Here is a 26027-nt window from a genome sequence, read left to right as displayed (position 1 = left end):
AAATTTGTCTTGGGCTAAATTGATTTAATTCGATTTTATTTCTGCTCTTAATTTTTGTATTTTACGTGTTTTATTCTGTGCCTGTTCACTGCCCTGAGCCCTTCGGGAGTAGGGCGGTATACAAATTAAATAAAATGAAATGAAAATGAATGAATGCTGTGCGCCAAATGCAAGCTGTGCTGCATGTGCATGCACAGTGCGCACCAAACGTGTGCTGTGCACATGCATGCACAGTACACAGCAAAAGGAGGCTTGGGAAGGTAAGTAGAACAGCGCCACATGCTCAGTACGAGCCAAAAGGAGGCTTGGGAAGGTAAATAGAACAGTGAGGGGGGATCAGCTGGGCTGCCCGGTTTAGCTTCGCTAGAAAGCAGGAAATCTGAACTCAAACCAGAGCAAACAGGTAGCATTTCACCCCTGCTTCACACCTGTGGAGTTTGATTATTTTTCATTCCCATAAATAAGGTATTTTTTTTAAGTATGTTATCATCCAGATGTTTGCATTTATTTCTCTGAATTTTGTTATTAGGCTTCACAGACAGACAGACAGACACATAGAGAGAGATGTGTGTGTGAGAGAGAGAGAAAGAATTATAACTTAATCAGACTCAACCAGGTGAACAGGACTGTTTTTGGATTTGAGTAAAAGTCTCTTTTTTCTTTCCTAATTCTTTCTTTAATTATGAACTTTAAAATATAAAGGGAGATAAAAAATCACAAAATTGTAAAAGAAAGGATTTGAATCAAAATCTCAATATAGGAGTTTATATTGCATCTTCTAATGGTAAATTGTATAAGTATAATTATGAATTGATATGGCATAAAATACAAGTTGAAATGGATAATTGGAAAAAACTACAATTGTCCTTGTTGGGTAGAATAGCAGTTATAAAAATGAATGTGTTGCCTAGGTTTTTGTTCCTCTTTCAAATGATACCAATACTAAAAAAGGATGCCAACCTGGAAGAGTGGCAGAAAGGTATTAATAAGTTCGTATGGCAAGGTAAGAAACCAAGGATAAAATTGAAAATAATGCAGGACATACGAGAAAGAGGAGGACTGAAAATGCCAAATTTAAAATTGTACTATGAAGCAGCTGTTTTATCAGCAATTAGTGATTGGATTAATTTAACAAATGGAAGGATATTGAATATTGAAGGGTATGATCTGGTCTATGGTTGGCATGCTTATTTAGTGTATGAAAAAAGGGTGGACAGAGCATTTAAGAGTCATATACTGAGAAATGCTTTATTGCGTGTCTGGAAGAAATATCAATATAAGTTAAATGAAAAAATACCTATATGGACAGCACCCAGGCACGCAATAGAGAATACAAGTATAGAATGTAGACAGGATGTAATTACGTATAAAGATATTCTCATTATGGAGGGAGGTATATTAAAATTAAAATCTGTGAATGCGTTGAAAGAGGAGAAAATAATTCAAACATGGTTTCAATATGTACAATTACAAGCCAGATGGAGAAAAGACCAGAAAACTGGTGTTATACAAAGTGATGAAAATTTAATTAAACAAATTAGAGATCAAAGCCCAATGCATATAAAAAGATTGTATAATATACTGATAGAGATGGACTCGGAAACAGAGCTAGTTAAGGACTGTATGATAAAATGGGCGCAGAATTTTGAACAGCCAATAATGATGGAAACGTGGGAGAAAATATGGGTAACAAATGTGAAATTTACCAAAGCGCAAAATTTAAGGGAGAACTTTTATAAAATGTTTTATAGATGGCATCTAGATCCAAAAAAGTTATCTCGTATGTATCCGAATGTACAACCAAAATGTTGGAGATGTAATTGTGAGGATGCTACTTATTTTCACATTTGGTGGACATGTAAAAAGGTTAAAGCGTTTTGGATTAAAATCTGGTGGATTTTACAAAATATTCTTAAAAAGAGGTTGAAATTTACACCACAGCTGTTTCTTTTGGGTATAGTTACGGACTGTACAGTTATAGAGACTAAATTGATTTTGAATTTAATAACTGCAGCAAGACTGTTGGTGGCACAATATTGGAAGAAGCAAGATTTACCTACAATCCAAGAGTGGACAATGAAAGTTATAAATCTAGCGGAAATGGCAAAAATCTCGGCGTACCTGAAGAATCATTCAAATGAAAGATATTTAAGAGATTGGAGAAGGTGGATAGATTATATTCAAAACAAATATTGGAATAAGAAATTGCAGATAGGTTATGAATGATTATATAGATATTTAGTGTGTTTTTAAGTAATAAAGCTAGGCGGGTAATTAGGGAATTGAAGAAACAAGAGATGTGAAATGTCATAATTGTTTAGATTAGGATTGATTATGATTGTTGAAGTTTATATCCTGTAATTTGTTCTGGGAAGGGGAGGGGGGAGGGGGGAGGTTGAGGTAGGGAAGGGGGGGGGAATATGTAAACTTTTTGTAAAACTTTTCAATAAAAAAAAAAAAATCTCAATATCGATTATATTTCTCAAGTTTTGTATTTCTCTGACACCAGCCTCTATCACAAGTTGCTTTTTTAAATTGTGCATTGATGTAGTTTAAAGAAAAACCTAAGACTCATAACCAATTCTTTATGCATATCTAAAACAGCATATCTCAAAATACAAATAACAGATATCAGCTTATAACAATGTCAAACAAAACATACAATAACTTTCTGTACCAGTCACAGGTACTAGGATCTCAGCTATGGGTGGCATATAAATTTAATGAATAAATAAATAGATATTTAATACTGACAGAGATAAATTATTTGCCATTTCTCTTCCATCTCCATAAAAGGACTGTTTAGTAAGTGCTTGATTAAAGAGATCTTGGATGGAACTTATAAAACCTAAATGCACGCATGTAAAATCCTAGTTGTCATTTATCCATGAGCAAAATAGATTTGTATAAAATCCCTTTTACATATATATGACATGCATAAAATACATAGAAAAAGCATGTGTAAAAACCCATTCTCTTTTGTGGCCTGTACAGGATAGGCATGTGTAAAATCCCATTCAAATTTAACATACATTCTCTTTTAATGCATCTCTTCTATCCCATTGCTCTGGTAAATCAAGGGTTTACTGCATACAGAATATTTTTATTAAATAGCTGCATTCCACTGCAGAAATGGCAATTACCCATTCCTGCTTCAGATTTATTATTCATACAAATATGTATTGAACTAAATGCGTTAAACCACTGAATAATTAGCCGTTGCAACACTGATAGAAACCAAGATGCCATCCTGCCTTTGGTTCAACTCCATCTTATCCGAGTTGAATGTTATATCATTGTTTTGCAATACACATTGTTCAGGACCATTGTTCATTTTGCTGATTTTATTCCCATTGCAGGGTTTGTATTGGCCAATTTAAGTTATTGAGAGTAGTGTTTCATGCAGTTGGTCATTTTCCCTGTTTATCCAATCTACCACCTTGTTCTGACCTGATTTATAAACACAATTAACAAGACTTTTAAAAAAAATTCCAGTTCTCTTTTTACAGATTTCGGTATTCCATTTCTTTGCGTATTAGGACTAAAGTCCACAGTTATGAAATTCTCTTCTCCCCTGATCTGGCTCCCTGCATCTTTAGATGTAGATGTATTAAAGATGTGAAAGCTTATTTCATAAAGCAGACTGATTGATAAAAGCCATTGTGAACACCTCTTGAAATGGAGAGTATTAAAGTTAGCTTTTATTGTTGAAAAGTTATGAGCAAGATTAGATGGCAGGATATTACATTTAGTGTTGTGAGTCTTTTTTACCATATAGTGGATGTTGATTTCATTGCTCTTTGATAATTTTAAGGATTATTTGTTTTTACTTATTATTTTGATTGAAGATGGATTATACCAGTGGGTGGGGGAATGTTATAAATATCATTTTTGTTCGTTTGTCTTGAGAATTAACGAAAGAGCCAGTGGTTCTCAGACCAGAAGGGGCAATTCTGTACATTCTCAATAACCATTCAACTTCAAGATCTCCAAGAACTGCACAAACAGTGCATTAATTCATGGGGAGAGCAGAACATTAAAAAAAAAAAAAGGAACTGTAGACTCAAGCCACCATGAGCTTTACAACTGGCAGCAGGCGATGAACTGTTTCATATGGTTTCATTCTTGTCAGCAGTAAAAGATTCTTATTTAACTGAGCCGTATCTGTGAAACCTGCCGTATCTTCTTCTAGGAAACGGGTTGTGTGAAAGAACAACTCTGTAATTTATTACCAAGCTGTGAATAAATAAATAAACCTTACAATGCGGAAATTTAGATGTAGCATTATCATCTAGCAATTTATTTATTTATTTGAAATATTTATATGGCCACCTACATTATATGAAACAACTATTGGCACCTAACAAACAAAGCTTAATAATAATTAAAAACAAGTTTGAGACTCTAACACGCTATCAGTGTCATAACAATACTCTCTTAAATCATCATTTCAGCCGTTATGCAGGATGAAGGCCTGTTCCGCATGTTTCCAACCAATATGGTCCTGAGCTTGCTTTTACATGCATATATACCGGGCTCACCTCCCAACTTCCCCAATGCCTGAGAGAAGAGGCAAGTCTGAACCTCTCTGTTTCAGGGTGGAACAGGGGCGGTATTCACTTACCTTCACTATCGGTTTGCAAAAGTGAGAGTGTGCGCAGAGCATCAAAAACGGGACATGATGACGTCCGGGTGGGTGGGCGGAACCTCCCACAGGCGCCACTGCCAGTTCGCCCAAATTGGATAAAACCGAATGAATACCACCACTGGGGTGGAGGCTATTCTGTGGAAAAGGCTTTGAAAATAATAATCAGGATATCGATAGCTTTGAAAATATTCTTGGGAAAGGCAGTCTATAACTTGGTACAATGCGTACTCTTAAAAATCCTGGTTGAGGATGCAACACCTTTTTGGTGTGCAAATGGATTTTCTCCCTCGACAGAGAGGAGACAGATTTTAATTCTCATACTTAACTGAGAGGGTTGAAATCTTCTTAAGAAGCCTCCCTCATCTCTGTCCATTATGCCATGAAGTGGAATTTATCCATCATGTATGTGCCAGTTAGACCACATCATGTAAATTGCAACAGTTACTGAATAGTAAGTATACGTATATCAGGGATATCTAAAAGGGTTTATTTATTCCAGTCCCTCATAGAAATAGACCACAACTAGAGCATATTGGAAGGATATATGGTCAATGTTCATTGCAACAAAGTACTTATCATTCACAGGCAGTCTGTTTCACTGTCCAAATATTATTAAAAAACACTCTAATTGCTTCTTATAAAAGCTCTTTCTTAAAAGTTTAGTACAGAGTTGTTTTACTTGGTTTGAATCATGGCTTCCTACTAATAATAATGGACACAGAATATTTTAGAGGCTGCACCTGACCTTCTACAGATGTGTCCCAAGCCCCACCAATCATTTCCCACTGAGCCCTTTAAATATTCCTTCTCTATCTTACATTGTGTTTTAACCCTGCTAATGCATGACTGATATATTTCAATTGACTTTCTGAAGGTTAAGCCAAATTAATGAACGTTATAGCAGGTTTTCTATTAGAACTTCCCAAACCGGTGTCATCATTTCCCAGAACTCACCAGTCTTTATGTCAACTCTGAAGTTAGCCTGGCTGAGGCCATCTTGGAGGCTTCAGTGTTGCCACAATGGTGCTAAGGGATAGGGAGGGGGAGTAGAGATAGCTGGGGTTTTTGTAGCCAAAACAAAATAGTTCCCCTGTGAATCAAGGACATTCCCACAGGTGGCTGAAGAGAGGAGGAGTGATGCTACCTAGCAACCAGAGAGCGCCTTGATTGGACCATGTGACTGATTGTGTGGGAAAGGGGGGGGACTTTTAATTAGGTGAAAACGGCAGGAACCTTTAGAGTCAGTTTTCACCATATATCCAATAAACCTGTTCTTTGAGGAAACTGCTTGCCTTGGAGTTCTGTTTGCTATGGGTGTATTACTTGGAACCCTGACACTTTATCCAAATGGAATAGAAAATTCTGGAAGATGAATTCCCCAAATGTCCCCAGTGATGATGATGGTCGGGAGAGCATTAAGTTGCAGAAGGCTTTATTTAGAACAACAGAAGAAGCAATGCTTTCAATTCAATGATCTATATTGCTTATTTCATTGTTTATCTTCTTCGGCCTTTTTAACAGGCTAAACAAAATGAAAATCCCACAACTGCATGAAACCAATCTTTTCAATTTCCAATTAATGAAAGCTAGCAATAGGAGTCTTACTTCTGTTTTCAAACATGTCATAAGCTTTTGCAGTTAACTGAAAAATCGAGGGATGGTCTGTGTTTTGTGTTTTAAAGGATTTTGTCAAAACAGAGTTGAAAAGCTTCAAAATCTTGTACCACGTGCCTTTGGAGTAAGGCATGTAGAACAAACTGGTTTGTCTGAATCACACTGAGAAAAGGGAAGTGTAGCCAGGAGGTGTGCCTTTGCATAGATAGCAAGCAATTAAATGTTCTCATCCAAGACAGCAAACAGGAACTCGTGTGGTTAGTTTGAGTCTGACTTTCTGTAAAAAGTCAAACTTTAAAAAGACAGCCTGCAACAAGTGTAATATGTCTGATGCCAGTGCCATTAAGACCATTTGAAATAATCTGCTAATTTATATAGAAATAAATGACCAGGAAATGATGTGATGGTAAATGCAATGAAAGCCATGATAGGTTTATCATAACAAAAGTATGGCTTTATATATTGTATAGTTCCGAACATTAGGACATTTTGTGGTCTTCAAACATTGCTGAAACGCGGATGACTGTGTTTGGGAAAACTTAAGTGATAGAATTGTATTAGGCAATTCATTTTATTTCCAGATTACTGGAAATAGGTTCGTTTTATTTCCAGATTCCAAAACTACTGATTTGCATCAATACCAGTGTAGTTTAATATACTAACAAAGTGGAAGTGTTCTAGATATTAATATATTGGTAGCAGCAACAATTTGTATCTATTATCCTTTAATAGAGTATACTATGGATGGATATACAATTTATTACCTGATACTTGCACCAGGATTTGCATACCTGAACACAGTGGTGAAATGTAAAATTTGTTACTACCGGTTCTGTGGGTGTGGCTTGGTGGGGGGTAATGTGACTGGGTGGGTGTAGCCAACTTTTTTTTTTTTTTTTACTTTTAAAACCATTTTTTCTACAACCTCTGGCCGAAGAGGTTGTAAAAAAAATGCTTTTAAGAGCCTCTGACGATCAGGCAACTCAGCTGGGATCGTCAGAGGCTTTTAAAAGCATTTTTCTACAACCTCTTCAGCTGAGTTGTAGAAAAATGCTTTTAATTTTTTTAAAAAAAAGCCTTTGATGATTGCGCGGCTCAGGTGGGCAGGGGGGCAGGCAGGGATGTTTGCTACCGGTTCTCTGAACTACCTGCTGCCATCGCTACCGGATTGGGCGATCCGATCCAAACTGGGAACATTTCACCCCTGCCTGAACGGATCATCAAAAGCTCAAAACCGATTCCAGTGGAATTGGTTCACATGCTTTGTAGTTGTTATTATTGTTATATCTCTATTTTATTTTAGTCAAATACTTATTTTAATAAGTTTTACAGACAGAAATGACAAAATAAAAATAAGGAAACAAGTATATGAAGTAAAAGCTACAAAAGCAAACAAAAAAGAGGAAAAAAGGGAAAGCTTCCATATATGTCAGATATGTCTAACAGATTTCTCAATCTACCTGGGGGAAAGAGTAGTTAATGATTTTCTAACGTTCCAAAATGTGTTTAAAATCTATGCCCCAGAAAAAAAACACACTGAGTCATTTTTTGATGAATAGATAAAGTTGCCATTTCAAAAATGAGTAAGTCATTTCATTTGCCGGTCAAGAAATGCAGTGAAATTGTTGGGATAGAGAGGTACAAATAATCCTGCGATGTGCTGCAAATTGTCCTTCAAATGTACTCTGTTTTGTTTTTGCTGCAAAACGCAATTAGTCTTGACAACAGATTGGGTTAAATTCATTTGGGGAAAATGATGGCATTTCAGACTTGCTTTCATATTTCATGCCAGTTTACCCGAAATGTGTGTTTGGCCTCTGCTGATTTGCATGATTGTGGATAGAACTGTAAAATGTGGTAACTGCACAGTATTGTAGTTCAGTGACAAGAACAGATGAAGGAAGTGAACAGGGCGGTTAAACTGGTTTCAAACAGACCAGGTGGCAATCCTACTATAAAAATATTTTTCTTATCTCTCCCCTATGTGACTGATTGTAGCAACCAACAACCAACCCCTCTGTAATTAAAGAGGGGGGGGAAAGAAAGTACATGAGCAGAAGGGCAAATGAATCACATTATCCAAACATATTAAAAGAATTTCATTCTTCGTATAATTGGAGATAAACTTTGAGTGCGAGTGTAGAGACAAGCATCTTTGTTTCATTAAATGATGATTGAAAGTGTTGCCTTTCTCTGAAAAAAAAAAGAACCTTCAATCCTGCAGGTTAAGCATCTGCAGCTAAACCCAGGGTTATGTCTGTTATGAGTTCTAATAATACACTTCTGCATTAATTGTACAGGGGCTCTTCTTTGCATTGTGGGCCTGCAGAGGTGGTACTATTATCTTTCTTGAACTTTCTTGTCCGCCTCCCACCCCCATTTGCATATATCAGGAGGCACATCTGCATTGTTGCAGGAGCATGGAAGTATGGAGCAAGCATCTCTGTACACATCCCCCTCCCAGTGCATAAAGAACACAAGGATAAAGATAGGTTCACAAGAACATGATGGCACAAGGGGTCCTATTCTCTCAGTGCAATTGTTAATAGCACAAAGATGGCATCTATCTGGAGCTACTTTAACAATGAACAGAGTAGAAATGATAAAAGGTTAGTACAGGTCCTCAACTTACGACCACAATTGAGCCCAACATTTATGTTATTAAATGAGATAAGTGAGTTTTGCCCCATTTTATGCCCTTTCTTGCCACAGTTGTTAAGTGAGTCACCACAGTTGATAAGTTAGCAACCTGGTTGTTAAGTGCATCTGGCTTTCCCGTTGACTTTGCTGGTCAGAAGGTCGCAAAACATGACCCTGGGATGCAACAAAGGTCATAAATATGAACCAGTTGCCAAGCACCTGAATTTTGATCACATGATCATGGGGATGCTACAAAGGTCATAACTATGAAAAACAGTCATTTTTCAGTGCCATTGTAACTTTGAACAGTCACCAACTGTTGTATGTTGAGGACTACCTGTATTGTACTATAACTAGTAAAAAAGGTGGAATGTAATCCTTTCTCCAAGTTCCAGGAAAATGGTAAAATTTCATAGGCTCACTGTGTAGTGAGAAAACTGAATTTATTTGATATAACCAGGGAAAGCTCCCCAAATCTTAACTTGGACACAATTCTAAAACATGGTTCAGCTTTATTAACTCTTGTCTATAACTCCTTAAGGGAAGTGGTGGCTCAGTGGCTAAGATGCTGAGCTTGTCAGTCAAAAGGTCAGCAGTTCAGCGGTTCGAATCCCTAGTGCCGTGTAACAGGTGAGCTCCCATTACTTATCCCAGCTTCTGCCAACCTAGCAGTTCAAAAGCACGTAAAAAATGCAAGTAGAAAAATAGGGACCACCTTTGGTGAGAAGGTAACAATGTTCCGTGTGCCTTTGGCATTTAGTCATGCCGGCCACATGACCACAGAGACATCTTCAGACAGCGTTGGCTCTTCAGCTTTGAAACAGAGTAGGGAACGACTAGCACATATGTGCGAGGGGAACCTCTATCTTTACCTTTATAACTCCTTATGCTTAGCATGTGTTTGGAATCAAAATCGATCTTACTTTTGTTGTGGCTCATTAATATGAATTCATAAAGCTATTATAAATTGGACAATGTTTAGTTTGGACTCCAGCCCTAGCTATCTTTACATTGGATGCAAACTAAGTAAATTATGTCATTTTCAAACATCTAAATAAATTATAGTTAGTGTTGAACTGAAAATGCTTGTTCAATCAATAGTTGGAACCATTGAACCTTGAATCCATATTTGCAAGAAAGGAAATGCACAAAGAAAGACTGAAATATTTTTAATGGCTAAGAATTGCGTTTAAAGACTTTGAGGTACAAGGTGCTCAGAAAATTATAGTCATGGATGGATATGACTTTTTTGGTTGAGGTATGATTTTATTTGGATTGGGGTTTTTTAATGGTTTTGGCCATAGCAAGAGACAATTTCTAGTTGATTTTGGGTTATTTCAAAAAATAGCTTAGATCATGTTCATACTTGGATTGGAAAACCTCAAAGAAACCTGAATTCTGTAGACTAACCTGGCAAGTTTAAACAAACATAGAAGATAATAACGGTTATAAATAAAAGAAGATAATAAAAAAAAAACCACTTCTATGGGGCTGACAAAGAAACAATGTGGACATGTCCATGAAATCATCAGCTTACAAAGTTGACTCAAGTGAAATGTTATCTTTAAGTTAATTTTGTGTGGGTATGTGATCGGATGGACCTGACTTTCAGTTTTCAGGTTCATGCCACCAGACTGACTATCAGGGCACAGAAGAGGAGATAAAATTAATTTATCTCTGTGCTAATGGATCCATCTTTGAGTAAAGAGAAAATCTAGGAAGGAATGAGAAGAGGGACAGACAAAGTTGACCTACTGAAAGGAAAGCAGAGCCATCTATGATCTGAACCTTGGGACATCCTCCCTCTGTGCTAGATCTTGGAACAGGTCACATAACTTGTCTGAATCTTTAAATTGGTTGGTTGCCTTTGCACCTGCAGAACAATTCATCTGTTTTTAACTCGTTGGCGTTATCTGAATTAATGGGGAAATAGTTTTTTTCCACCAAAAATAAAATAATGTAATTTGTTATTAAAAAATCTTCATTAAAAATTAAAATTCTTTCTGTGGTTTTAGACAGGCTAATGTTTATGACACTATTAAATGCTTCATTTGAATAAAAGAACATTTAAAAGTGATGTGTTGGACTGTTAGAATCCTTACTCTAAGGATTCCTTTATTAATCTTTGATTTTCATGTTAACAATGGAGCAGCTTGTGATGCTGTTAGCATCAGTGCAGAATTATTTCTGCAGAATTCTGTGTTTTGAAATCATCTGATAAATAGCTGGGGTTTCTTGGATGAAGTTCTTAATATTTTGAGCAATATTCTCTTTATAAAAAAAAAATATACCTGCTCATTAGTTGTGTGGAAGTTTTTTCTCTTACAGGGTAAGAAGCTTTACACATTTTAATGGGCATACAATGCAAATTTATACTTTAGACATTGTTCAGCTTTGGTAATGAAACTCACCACTGATATTTCTCTGTTCTCTCTGCACTTTGCTATACTCTACAAATGCTTCCTCGTGTATTAGGAAAATGTGCAAAATAAAAGTAGGTTTAAAAATGTCCAATTTCAATTATCACATCCTTCAATCATAGTACTGCCATGACCAAAATGGAATGGAATTTGCTTCTATTGCCCTGTGCTAAACACATTGTTATAGGTAGAAATTGGCAGTATGATAGCAATAGACTTATATACTGCTTCACAGTGCTTTATAGCCCTCTCTCTAAGCAGTTTACAGAGTCAGCATATTGGCCCCAATAATCTGGGTCCTCATTTTACTGCCCTCGGAAGGATGGAAGGTTGAGTCAATCTTGAGCTGATGCGAATTGAACAGCCGAACTGCAGGCAGGCAGCAGGCAGCAGAAATAGCCTGCAGTACTGCATTCTAATCACTGTGCCACCACAGCTCATGATGTCAGGTAGTCATCATTTGCGATCTCCTGTCTGCTTCCCCATTGACTTTGGTTGTGGGAAGCCTGCAGTGAAGGTTGGAAATGGTGATCATGTGACCAAGGGATGTTGAGATGTTGAGATTGAGATCTAGTCACCATGGCCCCTACTGTGACCATGGGGATATTGTGACCACCACAATTATAAGGAGTGTTCTAAGCTCCACGTTTTCAGCACCGTCATAACTTCAAATGATTGTTGAATGAATGGCGCTAAGCGAGGAATACTCTATAATATCTGGGATGGGAGTTTTTCTTGTTCCTTTGTTCAGGCTGCGAGGATGGTATATGTGTTTTTATAATTACTTTAAGCCTATTTCATAGCATGCCTTCCCAGTTTTCCCTTTTCAGGATGGCAATTTTTTTCATTGAATTTTTGGAAACAGTGCTTAGAATTCATTTTTTAAAAAAACCTGTAAGCCACCCAAAAAGCCAAGTCCTTTTGTAGTCAGGCAGCCTTGAAATCCAATGGTTAAATAAAGAAATTGTTGGGCTCAACTTTCATTTGTTTTTGCACTTGTTTGCTCTGTCCAGTCTTTTGAGTGCCACCCATTTTTCTCCTTCACCTTCTTCAGGCCTACTATCAAAAATATACTAGATACTTCTTGGTAAAAATATGAATCTCTAGAAAGAATCAGATATATTTTTTGAAATTCACTGAGGAAAACAGTGAAAGTTTTCTGGCAATAATTAAATATGAGCAATAATTAAATATGAGCAAAGTTGGCCATCATACTTCGTGTATTGCCAACCACTCTTGTTTATTGATATTTTAATAGCTCTCTTGAATACTACAAAGACAGAAAATTAACTGCTTAATGTTTTCTTGTCTGCCAACTGCCAGACTTTGCTTACTATTTATTAATTGGTCAGTTGGATCATTCATATGCCAGATTTTGAAAAAATGTAGGGCACTTGATAATTCTTCCTGATAATTAGAAATTTCATAAAATGCACAGATATTGATGGATTTAAAACCACTCTCGCCATGGTTTTAAAATCATTTAATAACTGTGCATTTTATCAAACTTCAGTATCATTGAGCAAGTTAATGAAGAAATAGCTGAGAACATTCAGAAAGATTGTATGCACTATCTCGAAATACAGGTAGTCCTCAATTTACGACCACAATTGAGCCCAACATTTCAGTTGCTAAGTGAAATGTTTCTTAAGTGAGTTTGTCCCATTTTACGAACTTTCTTGCCACAGTTGTTAAGTGAATCACTGCAGTTACTCAGTTAATAGCACGATTGTTAAATGAATCTGGCTTCCTCATTGACTTTGCTTATCCAAATATAGCAAAATGTGATCACATGACCCCAGGACAGAGGTGGGTTTCAGCAGTTTCTGACCAGTTCTGGAGAACCGGTTGCGGAAATTTTGAGTATTTCAGAGAACTGGTAGTAAAAATTCTGACTGGCCCTACCCCCATCTATTCTCTGCCTCCCAAGTCTCAGCTGATTGGGAGGAAATGGGGATTTTGCAGTAACCTTCCCCTGGAGTGGGGTGCGAATGGAGATTTTACAGTATCCTTCCTCTGCCACACCCACCATGTCACGCCCACCAAACCACACCCACAGAACCGGTAGTAAAAAAATTTGAAACCTACCACTGCCCCCAGGACACTGCAACCATCATAAATATGAGTTGGTTACCAAGAGTCTGAATTTTGATCACACTACCACGGGGATGCTACATCAGTGTGTGAAAAATAGTCATAAATAACTTTTTCAGTCACTTAAAAAAATGTTGTAATTCAAAGACTACCTGTGTAAGACAAACCATGTGGCACAACCACCCTTTAGTTACATGAAACAATATTCATTCTTTCTCCCTCCCTCCCTCCCTCTCTCTCTCTCTCTCTCCCTCCCTCTCTCTCGCTCTTTGTGTGCTTGCATATGCATGAGGGCCAGAAACTGCACCTGTATGATTTCTTCCAGTCTCATTCAATTTTATGAAAAGCATTTTCTTTTCTTTTTCTTTTTTTGAGGAAAATAAATGTCAGGTGAAATTCCCATGGGTAGATTATGAGGTTCTTATATTTACCATAGTTACTGTGAAACAAAAAGAAAACCAAAACTTCATGATTTCTTGACACCTTTCATCACAATCTAAATTAAAAGTTTAAAAACACTCTGAAAATAAAAATTTAAAAAATGGAAAGCTTTTCTTAGTTTGGTACAGGTTTTGGTTCACCTTCAATACATTTCTAATATTTTTTGTCATGACAGTGCGTCATTTTAAAATATGTGTCCTTGTGTGTAGAGAGCTTTACATTATTGGATTAAAAAGAGGAACATGAAACAGTTGTCAAACATGAAACACCTCTCATTCTTCTGTAGGTGTTCATTGGATAAATACATTCCTGTACTTTTTTCTACATGGATGAAATTTATCTCCTGTACTCTTCAAAACCAAGTTGTTCACACCAAGGTATAAAGAAATATTGTTGGCTTTTATTGAATCAGTTTAATTTAGTGCCATAATGATCAGTGTCAGGCATATCAATTGTTAGATTTATCAGTGATCTACAGTTTGGAGAGGTTTTGCCTCAGAAGCATGCTTTGCAAATAACTTGGGACTAACCTCTTAAGCACTACAATTTGCTTTGGTCACTATATCTAAATTTAATTTAATAAGGCAGCATCACAGTATGCTGCCTTATACCAAAGGAGGACATTGATCTCAAAATTGGTTGCAATGACTGGGGGAGAGAGGGGGGAAAGCATTTTAAGTTGCAGCAGTTTTTCCTAAGCCTCCCCATGTATACTTGAGACTGAGCCTGGAGCATAGTATGAACTATAAAAACATAAAACTACATTTTCCATAATAGTATATATAGACTTAGAGGGGGTATAAATTTTAGGACAATATAGTTGTCTAATTCACACTTAAATCATTGTGATGCTTCTAACCAACTTTTAAAAAATTATTCTTCTATTGTAGCTCTGGAAGGAACGTAGAAATCATCATGGGGAATCAAGTTCGAAAACAGGATCAAATTACTGAGAAGGCAAAGGTAAGGAAAAGCATTATCCTTGCAAGTAGGTCAGTGTTTGGAAATACAGCTCTTTCATTACACGTTATGACATGATTTATAGGTGAAGCTTTATCATTATGACACCGTGAAGATTGCATTTCCCCAAATCAAATAATAGCTACAAGCTCAAGGATCTCCTTGGATTTCAGGTTACCACAATTTTTTCCTATTTTTTAGTATTAAACCATCTGCAATCAAATATACACAAAATTACAAATTTCACCTTACATGAAGAAAGGTAAAAAGCATAATGCATTAAAAAAAATAAAAAGACAAAAACAATAGCAATTACACACATAGTCCCAAGTTCGCCTGATTTTATAGATGTATTGAAAGGGTCAAGGCCAATTTTGGGGATTATGGTGTTCCAGGGGGCAGGCACCGCAACATAAAAGACATGCGTCTGGAATTCTATATGAAGGGACCCCCAAAAGTGTGATCCTACTGGAAGACTTAATGGGATAGGCACAAACAACTATAGAGAGGCGGTCCCTACAAATAACCTGACTCCATGAAATAGAGGATTTAATAGTGATAACCATCACCTTGAATTCCACCTGGAAGCATGCTGGGAGCTAGTACAGCTCACAGAGCAGAGGTATGACATGGGAGTTCTGAGGTTCCCATAACTTCCTGTGCTGCTGCATTCTGGACCAGCTGCATCATCTGAATAGTTTTCAGTGGTGGCTCCAGGTAGATTACATTGCAGCAATCCACTTGGGAGTGACTAAAGGATTACAATGCTGTGGCCTTCTAAAGGCTCTGCACAGGTACCTGTCCACTCTGTGAATCACAGACAAGCATTCTGCAGGAAACAAGTGTTAAAACATGCTTTATGACACAAGCTCTGCTCTTTAAGTACTTGCATGCAATGTTGCAATGAAAATATAAAGGACAGCACTTTTGTCATGTCAACACAACGCGTTTAGTCATTTTGGCATCATTATAGTTAGGAACAGTTACCTATGACTACAGAAATCAAGATGAGGATAAAAGACAAGGATAAAAGCAGGGTCAGAGTCAACTTCAGCAGATCTTTCTGTAGATTGCAGAGTTTACAAAACCCTAGAAATCTTGTGAAACTCTACCAGGATGAGGTGAACCATTAAGCTAATACATATATACGAGAAAAGAAAAGAAAAATACTTGTCCAAAATACTTGCATTTCAAAGACCATTAAAAAGATGAGTTCCAGGAGCTAATACGATTCTATCTAAATCACAATCTAACCAACCGCAGATCCAATCTATTTAATAATAAATTTGTGAATCTATGGATTTAACTGATGCATCACATAAGATTCACACAAATAATAATAATAATAATAATTATTATTATTATTATTATTATTATTATTTATTGGTTAATCTTTAGTGAGATTCACAGCCTTTGAGGCTGGTTAATAGCTCAGCAGCTCGAGTCCTAACCAAGGACCTAGGAATTGCCAAGGTATCGTCGGAGGATGTAAGCTGTTCCGAGTAAGGTGGTTTTTTGTAGAGTCAAAATGTTCAAGTCCGGCAAATTTAGAATTTCTAAATAGTGGGGTAGCCCTTTGGGTATTGCTCTGAGGGCTCCAATTACAATCGGGACAACACACGATTTCTTTTTCCACAGTCGCTCAACTTCAATTTGTAAGTCCCGGTACTTTGTGATTTTTTCTTGCTGCTTATCTTCAATTCGTGCATCACCAGGTATTGCAATGTCAATGAACCATACTTTTTTCTTTTCAACTATTGTTATGTCAGGTGTGTTGTGGACCAAGTGCCTGTCAGTCTGAATCCTAAAGTCCCACAAGATCTTGAGTTTCTCATTCTCTAAAACTTTCTCAACCTGATGTTCCCAGTGGTTTTTGCTGTACTCAAATCCAAACTTCTGGCATTATTATTATTATTATTATTATTATTATTATTAATAATAATAATAATAATAATTAAATTTCTATACCGCCCTTCTCCAAATAGGACTCAGGGCGGTGCACAGCCAAGGTAAAAACAGAGCATACAAAATTTAAAAAGAGTATTAAAATAATTAAATATTTGGCCGTAAATTAAAACAACCCAATTTAAAATCAATTTAAAATTTAACTCAAGCCAGCCCAGCTAGTTGAAATAAATAGGTTTTCAGGGCCCGACGAAAAATCCGGAGGTCTGTTATTGTACATAACTCTGGGGGAAGGTTGTTCCAGAGGGTGGGCGCCGTCACAGAGAAGGCTCTCCCCCTGGGGGTCGCCAGCTGACATTGTCTGGCAGACGGCACCCTGAGGAGGCCCACTCTGTGCGAGCGTACTGGCCGGTGGGAGGCTATTGGTGGCAGAAGGCGGTCTCGTAAGTACCCCGGCCCTAAGCCATGGAGCGCTTTAAAGGTGGTCACCAACACCTTGAAGCGCACCCGGAAGACCACCGGAAGCCAGTGCAGCTCGCGCAGGAGAGGTGTCACATGGGAGCGCCTCGTCGCCCCCATAATCCCCCGCACGGCCGCGTTCTGGACCAGCTGGAGCCTCCGGGTGCACCCCAGGGGGAGCCCCATGTAGAGAAATGCACAGGAGCTTCTAAAAAGCCTGCCCACTTAAATCCAGTTTAAAATGAAACTAAAGGAGGAGATGAGGAATAAGGGCTTGTGACCACCCCAAAACTACTTCCAGCAATTTTGAGTTATTTTTTTGTAATCAGTCTTCTTCAACTCCACTATTGTCAGTTCCACTGTTGCTGAATTTACCAAATCAGTTCAGTATCCTTTGGGTACTCTTAAATCCCAGGATTAAATTTTAGAGGGAGAATTCATGACAGGATTCTTTTCTCTGAGCTCTCTTTTTACTCGTCCAGATCAGGTGAATCGAGACACACACACCAATCTTGAAATTGTCAATTTGAAGCTGGTAAACTTGTGACTACCCTATTTCTAAGGAGCACTCATTCCCAATTCCGATTAATTCCATTGAGTTCACTCAATGCCTTCACTCTCTTTCAGGTTTGATTATTAGACCTCACTGCATTAATATTACTCAGGATTAGTTTCTGATTTTGTTGTATTCATGTCAGGAATGAAAGGGTTCGGTGAAAAACCATGCTAAGTGATATGTACACATGTACAGTGGGTCTCATGCTGAGAATTATTTAAGATGTGAAAGGATGATTTATGCCAATTACAATTCTATTACCTTTTTATTATTTATTATTATTAATTTAATTTGTATACCGCCCTTCTCCCAGAAGGGACTCAGGGCAGTGAACAGCCAAAATTAAAAAACATACAAATACAAAAGTTAAGATAATTAAAAAGAATTAAATCACTGGCTTCCCAATTTAAAACCCCCAAATCCATAAAATTTAAAATCCCAATTAAAAACCATTTAGGCTAGGCTAAGGATACTTTTTAAAAAGTATCAAGCAAATGCTCTCTACATGGGGCTCCCCTTGAGGAGCACCCGGAGGCTCCAACTGGTGCAGAATGCAGTCGCGTGAGTACTTATGGGGGCGACATGGCGCTCCCATGTAACACCTCTCCTGCGCGAGCTGCATTGGCTTCCACTAGTCTTCTGGGTGCGCTTCAAGGTACTGGTTCTCATCTTCAAAGCACTCCATGGCTTAGGGCCTGGTTATTTACGAGACCACCTTCTGCCACCGATAACCTCCCCCCGGCCAATATGCTCCCACAGAGAGGGTCTCCTCAGGGTGCCGTCGGTCAGGCAATGTCGACTGGCGACCCCCCGGGGAAGAGCCTTCTCTGTGGGGGCACCCATCCTCTGGAATGAGCTACCCCCAAGGATACGACTGATCCCGGACCTCCGAACCTTTCGCTGGGCTCTGAAAACGTTCCTATTTCGGCAAGCCAGGCTGGCTTAAAATTTTTTATTGTTGAATTTTATGGGTAAGGGGTTTTAAATTGGGGAAAGCCATTATGGATTTAATTTTGTTTTAAATGTATTTTAATGTTTATATTGTATGTTTTTTAATCTTGGCTGTTCACCGCCCCGAGTCCTTCGGGAGAGGGGGCGGTATAAAAATTTAAAAAATAAATAAATAATAAATAAATAAAATGCTTTAGGGATTTTTACAGTCATATGAAAGTAGTCAAGTTATTTTTGAAGTTAAGCTTAAGAGTTGGTGCCTTACATAGATGCATCCATGCTTTTTTTGGCATAATGTAGAAATGGTTTGCAGTTGCCTTCTGGAGGACATTATCAGACTTTTCTAGACTAATCTACATCCTTATCCAATACTAACTACTGTAGATTTGTCTCTGCTATAATCACACACACACACAAACATAAGTTCTGCCTCCCATCTGAATTGATTATAAGTAGCCATGGTGTGATTTTAATTTTAGAACTTTAAATTGTGTAGTCATGTAAATATTTTGAATGAGGTGAATATTCCTTCCAAGTTTCATTACTGAAGTATGATTTGAAGTCCTATCAAAATGTCATTAATCTAGACTGTTGTTGTTTTTAAAGTTTCTTCACAAAGTCTTTATAAAGTCTTCTTCAATCACTTCTTTGTTTCTGAAAGAGTAAAGAAATATTTTGAAGTACTTTGTACTCTTGATAATCAGTCAGTGATTAATAATTGTAGTGAAACATGTAATGGCAGGAAGTAGCAGCTTCTTTGTGGTTTCAGGTGACAAAACTGGTGGGGAAGAATTAGGAAGGTTGAGTAAATGTTGTTTTCTGTATTCAGCAGGCTTCAATATGCCCTCAGTGCTCTTTTTTCCCTTCACATTACCATCATACCTAACACAAAAAAAAAATAGAATAACCTCTTCAAAAAGAAATAAATTTCAACAGTCTGAAGCTGACTTAAACTATTGTTCATACAAATAGAAAGACAGAGTGTAAAATCGATCACAAAATAGAAAAAAATAACAACTTGCTTTTCTTAGATTATTTTTAACATTGATTTTGCTTGCGAGCTCCATGTTATTTAGCAGGCCTTCTGACCCAAGGAGACCATCTCAATACAGTAGAATTTTCTTGCTTTTGATATTTTACCAGGAATTATATGAAAAAGAGTTACTGCAAAACAGTAATATTTGTGTGATATAGCTTGTTAGGTTTCAGGACATCTCAGCAATAAATTACAGCTAACCTATAATTCTTTATTCAATTCTTGTCTGGGCTATATTAGAAGTTTCTCAGAAAAGATTCACAGGATTTAGAATCTTTTCTTGATAAAGTATTATGAGTAAATCAGGGGAAAACCACAAACATAGTGTGGCTATTCCTCAGCAAAGCCTTCAACAGAGTCTCTTATAATATTCTTCTTAATAAAAGGGTGAAACTGGGCTAAACTAGATTACTGTTGGATGGATTCATAGTTGGCTAAATCACCACACCCAAGGAGTACACATCAATGGAGTACACTTCAACTAAATCTTAAGAATTTTGCCCGACAATGTAAAATGTGAATGGAAAACAAACTAGGTTTGTGCCAACAGTTCCCTTCCTCTAAATAAAACCTGTATTTTCTTTGGGGTTAGGCAAGAAATGGAGATATCATTTCCTTTTAATAGTGAAATTTTCGTCCATATATCAAATGAAGCAAGTTTATAAAATAAAGCCATTTATGGGAATAAGCAACGAAAACAACATTTAAAATTATGCTTTTCATGGAAAGGATGAACTCAACTATTTTTGTCTGAGGCCAGAATTCTGGTTTCATTGTGTTTCACAAAACAGCTTGTCTCATTCAGTAAAGTCAGGGAGGAAAAAAAAGAACTGTGTTTCTTTACTTTAAATCAGCTTTTCTCAAATTGTTCTTAAAATACTGCAACTTAAAAAACATTGGCAAATAGTAAATTGTTTTTGATGCCCCCTTCACAATCCATATCCTTTTTTTGATCTAGCCTCCGTTTTGGTACTTGTAAATCAGAGGTCGGTTTCAGCAGGTTCTGACCAGTTCTGGAGAACCGGTAGCGGAAATTTTGAGTAGTTCAGAGAACCGGTAGTAAAAATTCTGTCTGGCCCCTCCACCATCTATTGTCTGCCTCCCGAGTCCCAGCTGATCGGGAGGAAATGGGGATTTTGCAGTATCCTTCCCCTGCCATACCCACCAAACCACACCCACCAAGCCATACCACGCCCACCAAGCCACACCCACAGAACCGGTAGTAAAAAAATTTGAAACCCCACCACTGTTGTAAATCCTTTTCCACATTCTTTTATTCTTTCACCATCCTCCCTTCCCCTCCATGGAAATTCTCTCTACAGAGAATTACAGAGACCAAGGGTTTATCAGGGGTGAATCTTTGCCCCCCACAGAGAGGGCTCGCAATCTGGGTGTCCTCCTGGATGCACGGCTGTCTTTAGAAGAGCATATGACGGCCGTGGCCAGGGGGGCCTTTTATCAGGTTCGCCTGATCCGCCAGTTGCAGCCCTTTCTGGACCAGGACGCCTTGCACACGGTCACTCATGCCCTTGTCACCTCCCGGCTGGACTATTGTAATGCTCTCTACATGGGGCTCCCCTTGAAGAGCACTCGGAGGCTCCAACTGGTCCAGAATGCAGCCGCGCGGGTGGTTATGGGTGCAACTCGTTGTGCCCGCGTGACACCCCTCCTGCGCGAGCTGCACTGGCTCCCAGTGGTCTTCCAGGTGCAATTCAAGGTGTTGGTTACCACCTTTAAAGCGCTCCATGGCATAGGACCCGGGTACCTTCGAGACCGTCTTCTGCCACCAATAGCCTCCCACCGACTAGTCCGTTCCCACAGAGAGGGTCTCCTCAGGGTGCCATCAGCCAAGTTATGTCGGCTGGTGACACCCAGGGGGAGGGCCTTCTCTGTGGGAGCCCCAGCCCTGTGGAATAAACTGCCCCCAGAAATACGTAAGATCTCCGACCTCCGGGTGTTTCGCTGCGCACTGAAGACCCTGTTGTTCTGCCAGGCAGGGCTATCAACATAATAATTTTAAATTGGGGTATTTTAATTTTTGGGGTTTTAAATCGGCCAAATCTATTTAATTATTTTAATTTTTAATTATTGTTGTGTCTTGTGTTTTAAACTGGCTGTACACCGCCCTGAGTCCTTCGGGAGAAGGGCGGTATAGAAATAAAATTATTATTATTATTATTATTATTATTATTATTATTATTATTATTATTATTATTATTATTATTATTATTATTATTATGTTAGAGCAGTGCATAAGCCTCCTGACCTCTAGCATGATTATACCTCCTTTGTAGAAAGTTCTGGAACCAATCAATTGCTTTGAGTACAGTGTACTATTGCATCAGAAGAAAGACATACTCTGGCAAACTCTATGCACCGTTTCATGACCCTCTTAAGGGTTACCACTCACACTTAGAGAAATTATGTACTACATATTCATGCTGATGTGAGAAGAACAAGACTCCTGTGAATCCAACAGCACTTTTTCCATGTACACGAAAGAAGTGAATTTAATTATAGGGGATCTTAAAGATTGCCTGCTTTACAGAGGAATCCTGTTTTAGGTGTGTGGACAGAGGGAGAATCTGAGGGTTCATGAATTGGTACTGATAGTGGGGTTAAAGAAATGGAAGGTAAGATAGGTTGACTGAATTTTCTGCAGAATAAGGAACTAGCATGGTTGTTTTAAGAATAAAGTGAGTAAAATAAATTTTGCCTCATGGAGAAATGCAGTCAAGTAAACAGACTGAATAATGCTTGTGCCGCTCTGTTTTTTTCCACAAGGCTTGACCTCATACAGCCTTGATTCAAAGCTTATAACTTGTGCAGTATTGAAAATTGTCTAAAGCATTTTTTTTTTTAAATCAAGGCACATCTCAGGAAATAACAATGAAACATCCTTTACACTGAACAACTTAAGTGGTTAAGAAGCACACTGCAAAACTTGACCTCCGTTAGAGTCCACTGTTAGTCTAATTATCTGAGAGGGCATCTGAAAGAAAAAGAAAAGGAAGGAAGGAAGGAAGGAGGGAGGGAGGGAGGGAGGGAAGGAAGGAAGGAGCTGCTAATGTCTTCCTAGTTTACCTTATAATTAAAGTGAAAACTCTTGAATTTTGTACACTCACTTCTTAATTTAATTATAATTAAACTTGTTTTAAATATATATTCCTATAACTATATTAGCTAGAATTTTCTTAAACAGCAGATAAGATCAGAGTCACTGATTCAGATTATAAGCCTATTTGTTTATTTCTTAGATGTATACCCCATTTTTCATTCAAAAGCTTAAGGCAACATACAATAGGAATCCATTCTACTATTCCCACACACACAACAACAATTCTGTGAGGTGGGTTCAGGGCAAATGTATAATATATTCTAAAAAGAAAAAAATAAATATAGAAAATTCACATTCTGAACCAAGAAAAAGCTAATTCTGCCATCTATAATGCTTAATTTATGCAACTCAGCAACTTATGCAACTTATGAACACTTATTCAAAGTGTTGTCATTAACATTTTTATATTGCTTTGGTTGTCTTTTTGTAACTCTAAGGTCAACCTTATTGACCTCCAACATTTTCATCATCATCAGAGTCTTGCAACCTGAAGTGTTTTGGTGCTATCTTCTTCTTGTGTGCTATACAGATTAGACAAGTACATGAAATGGGAAATGGAAAACCAGGCTAAATTTTGGTGGAACAAATCTCCTTAGTTTGGCAGCATCTTTTGAGTTGAATAAAGGAATGCCGGTATTCTTTATCTGTCTTTCTCCACCTCCTCTGCACTCATTTTATCCTGTTCTTCCACTGATCTTCCTAGCACTTTCTTTCCCTATTCCAAAGACATTGGCAGTTAAGAGGAGGCACAGAAAAGAAGACACCGATACAGATAAACCTATTACCCTTGGACCATTTGTTTAACAACCATTGCATTCTAAGCTGGTGCTATATAAAGTTATTTATGACCTGTTGTTGAACTCACAACCGTCAGAGCTTGCCGGCAGTCATATGATCAAAATTCAGACACTTTGTAACTAACATGTATTTACCGTGGTTTCAGCATCCTGGATTGGTCACATGATCACCAATTGTGACCACCTTAGCGGGCTTTTGACAAGCAAAATCAATGGGGGAAACCATATTCACTTAAAGGGTTCGTGATTTATTTAACATCTGCGGCAAAATCAGGCACCATTTATTTAACGACTGAATCGCTTAGCAATGGAAATTCCGGTTGCCATTATGGTCATAGGTCAAGAACTACCTGCAATATGAGAGGCTGAAGATGCCACACTCAAAGGCAGGGACAGTATTTGATATTTTCCACCCAAACATTTTAGCATTGACTCAAATCCAGTGACACTGATGTTTAAAATGTGTTTTGGAATATTTTAAAAATTTTGGATGAAGCAGAAATGACAGGATTTAGGAAAGTTTCTGGTCTGCATTTACTTAATTCCCAGGATAGCCAATCTGCCAAACTGCCTACCTTCCTTGTTTGACCATACATCAAATGGGAAGATATCAAGTACATGGGGGAAATCAGTGGCAAGGGGCTCATAAAAAAAAATATATTTCATGACAAACACACGTCCCCAGTGACTGGCATATTTATTTTTCCTGTCCTGGGGTGGAGGAGAAGTAAGGAAGGAGGAAAATCTAATCCATTACTATGGCTGAAGTAGAGGAAAGGATTCTTAAACTGACTTCCTATCCCACTGGTTCATGCACAAAAACCAAGCAGTTTAAGGCTGCGGTGTATGAAATTCCTACGAACAGGGAAACTGAAGAAGTAATCAGACCATAGCAAGAACTGCCAGTATTTGTTCAGAACAAAAATGAACACTCATACAGGAGTATCCCTTGCTGAATGAAGTGAGAGGACCTTTTCAAATAGATGTGCTCGAGATTGCTCAAGATGTCTTCTCATATAGTCATGGAGTAAAATAAGTAGTCAATGCTCGAGATTTTTGCCAATGGGAAGCAGATATGATTTTCCTTCATTTTCAAAAAAATAAACACAGATCAAGCTGTAAAAATAGTCTTCCATGCCATACTAATCACACATTTCCATTAGGTACAGCAAAGCATCACTGATATGTTAAATATAGTTTAAAAGCCATTTTGTGCATGCTTATTACTTCTCATAGCATTTTGCAGTCAATTCCCTATTTGTTAGTTTGTTCAATTTCCAGGGACATTAAGGACTTTATGGAAATTAAAATATCACATTCTTTTGGGTAGAGGGGGTTTATGGGAGACTTCGTAAAACAAATGCATTAGATCTAATGGAGGCTTACTTTGTTTAATTACTTTTTTTAAAAAAAAATGACAATCCACTAATTGTTTTGAGGGAGGGTTAACCTCTAAATTCCAGTGATGTAGTCTTGGAAAATTCCATGCAGAAAAAAGAAACCAGGAGTATCCCCCTAAGGTGATTTCTCTTATTGCTTTTTGAGCAATCACATGTTCCGTTTGAAGTGTTAGAGAAACACTTTTTAAGTAGTGTAGACACATACCTTACCTTTTCCTTTTCCAAAATGATTTCTAGCAGAACAGGAATGTTTATTTGGAGATGAATCAGGTGTCACCTGGGAGTGGAAGGCACTCCTTGGTGTGGTATTTGAGTGAATCATTTCCTTGTGATTTCAGCGTGCTCATGGGAACTTATAATTGATCTGCCATAGGAGGACTGTAATGGCTTTCAACTTTGTTTCATAGTTGAGGTTCACCAACATTTTGCAAATCTATTGTTATCATTGCACCACTATACATAGCAAATATCATTTTTTAGTAGTTGTGACTCTTACTACTTTTAAACTATCTGATTATTAATCAATATTGCACATGCATATAAATACACAGACATTTAAATGTCTACGGGTGGTACATCATAAATATGAAATAATCTCTACTTTCTTTTCTGACCTGTCTGATCAACTAAAAACTAAAGTGAGGAATCTGTTGACAAATTATTTAGGATAAAGAGATTCTTAAGGAAGATATTTGAGGAAGGTTTTAAAGCAGGGGTGTCAAATTCAATTTCACTGATGGCCGCATCAGGGTTGTGTTTGACCTAGGGGGAAATGATGGGCGTGGCCAGGGTGGGCGTGGCCAGTTCAACATCACTCGTGTCAAGGGCATCTGTGGTGGCCCGAGCACCCTGCCAGCAAAAACAAGCTCCTTCATTTTCACTTTGACGGCCTCCTGCAACCCTCTGCCAGCAAAAATGGAGCTCGGGAGGGCCATCCGTGGCCCACATGAGCTCCGTTTTCACTGGCAGATGCACCATAGGCCAGTCT

The 26027-nt window shown here is 37.8% G+C and overlaps 1 protein-coding gene across 1 annotated transcript in view; it reads left to right on the top strand.

Annotated features, from left to right (window-relative positions):
- The window catches only part of MBP (myelin basic protein), a 137216-nt gene that overhangs the window by 24145 nt on the left and 87044 nt on the right, over nucleotides 1-26027 (top strand). Inside the window, exon 2 of the mRNA XM_070940651.1 lies at nucleotides 14748-14820. Coding sequence (XP_070796752.1) covers nucleotides 14773-14820 — 48 coding nt within the window. The 5' untranslated portion in view covers nucleotides 14748-14772. The remainder of the gene's footprint in view (nucleotides 1-14747; nucleotides 14821-26027) is intronic.

The sequence above is a fragment of the Pituophis catenifer genome, unplaced genomic scaffold, assembly GCF_029215685.1.
Source record: "Pituophis catenifer annectens isolate HBS135680 unplaced genomic scaffold, rPitCat1.0.hap2 SCAF_3, whole genome shotgun sequence".
NCBI lineage: Eukaryota > Metazoa > Chordata > Lepidosauria > Squamata > Colubridae > Pituophis > Pituophis catenifer.
Note: the sequence above shows the minus strand (reverse complement) of the source record. Positions and strands in the feature narration are given on the sequence as shown.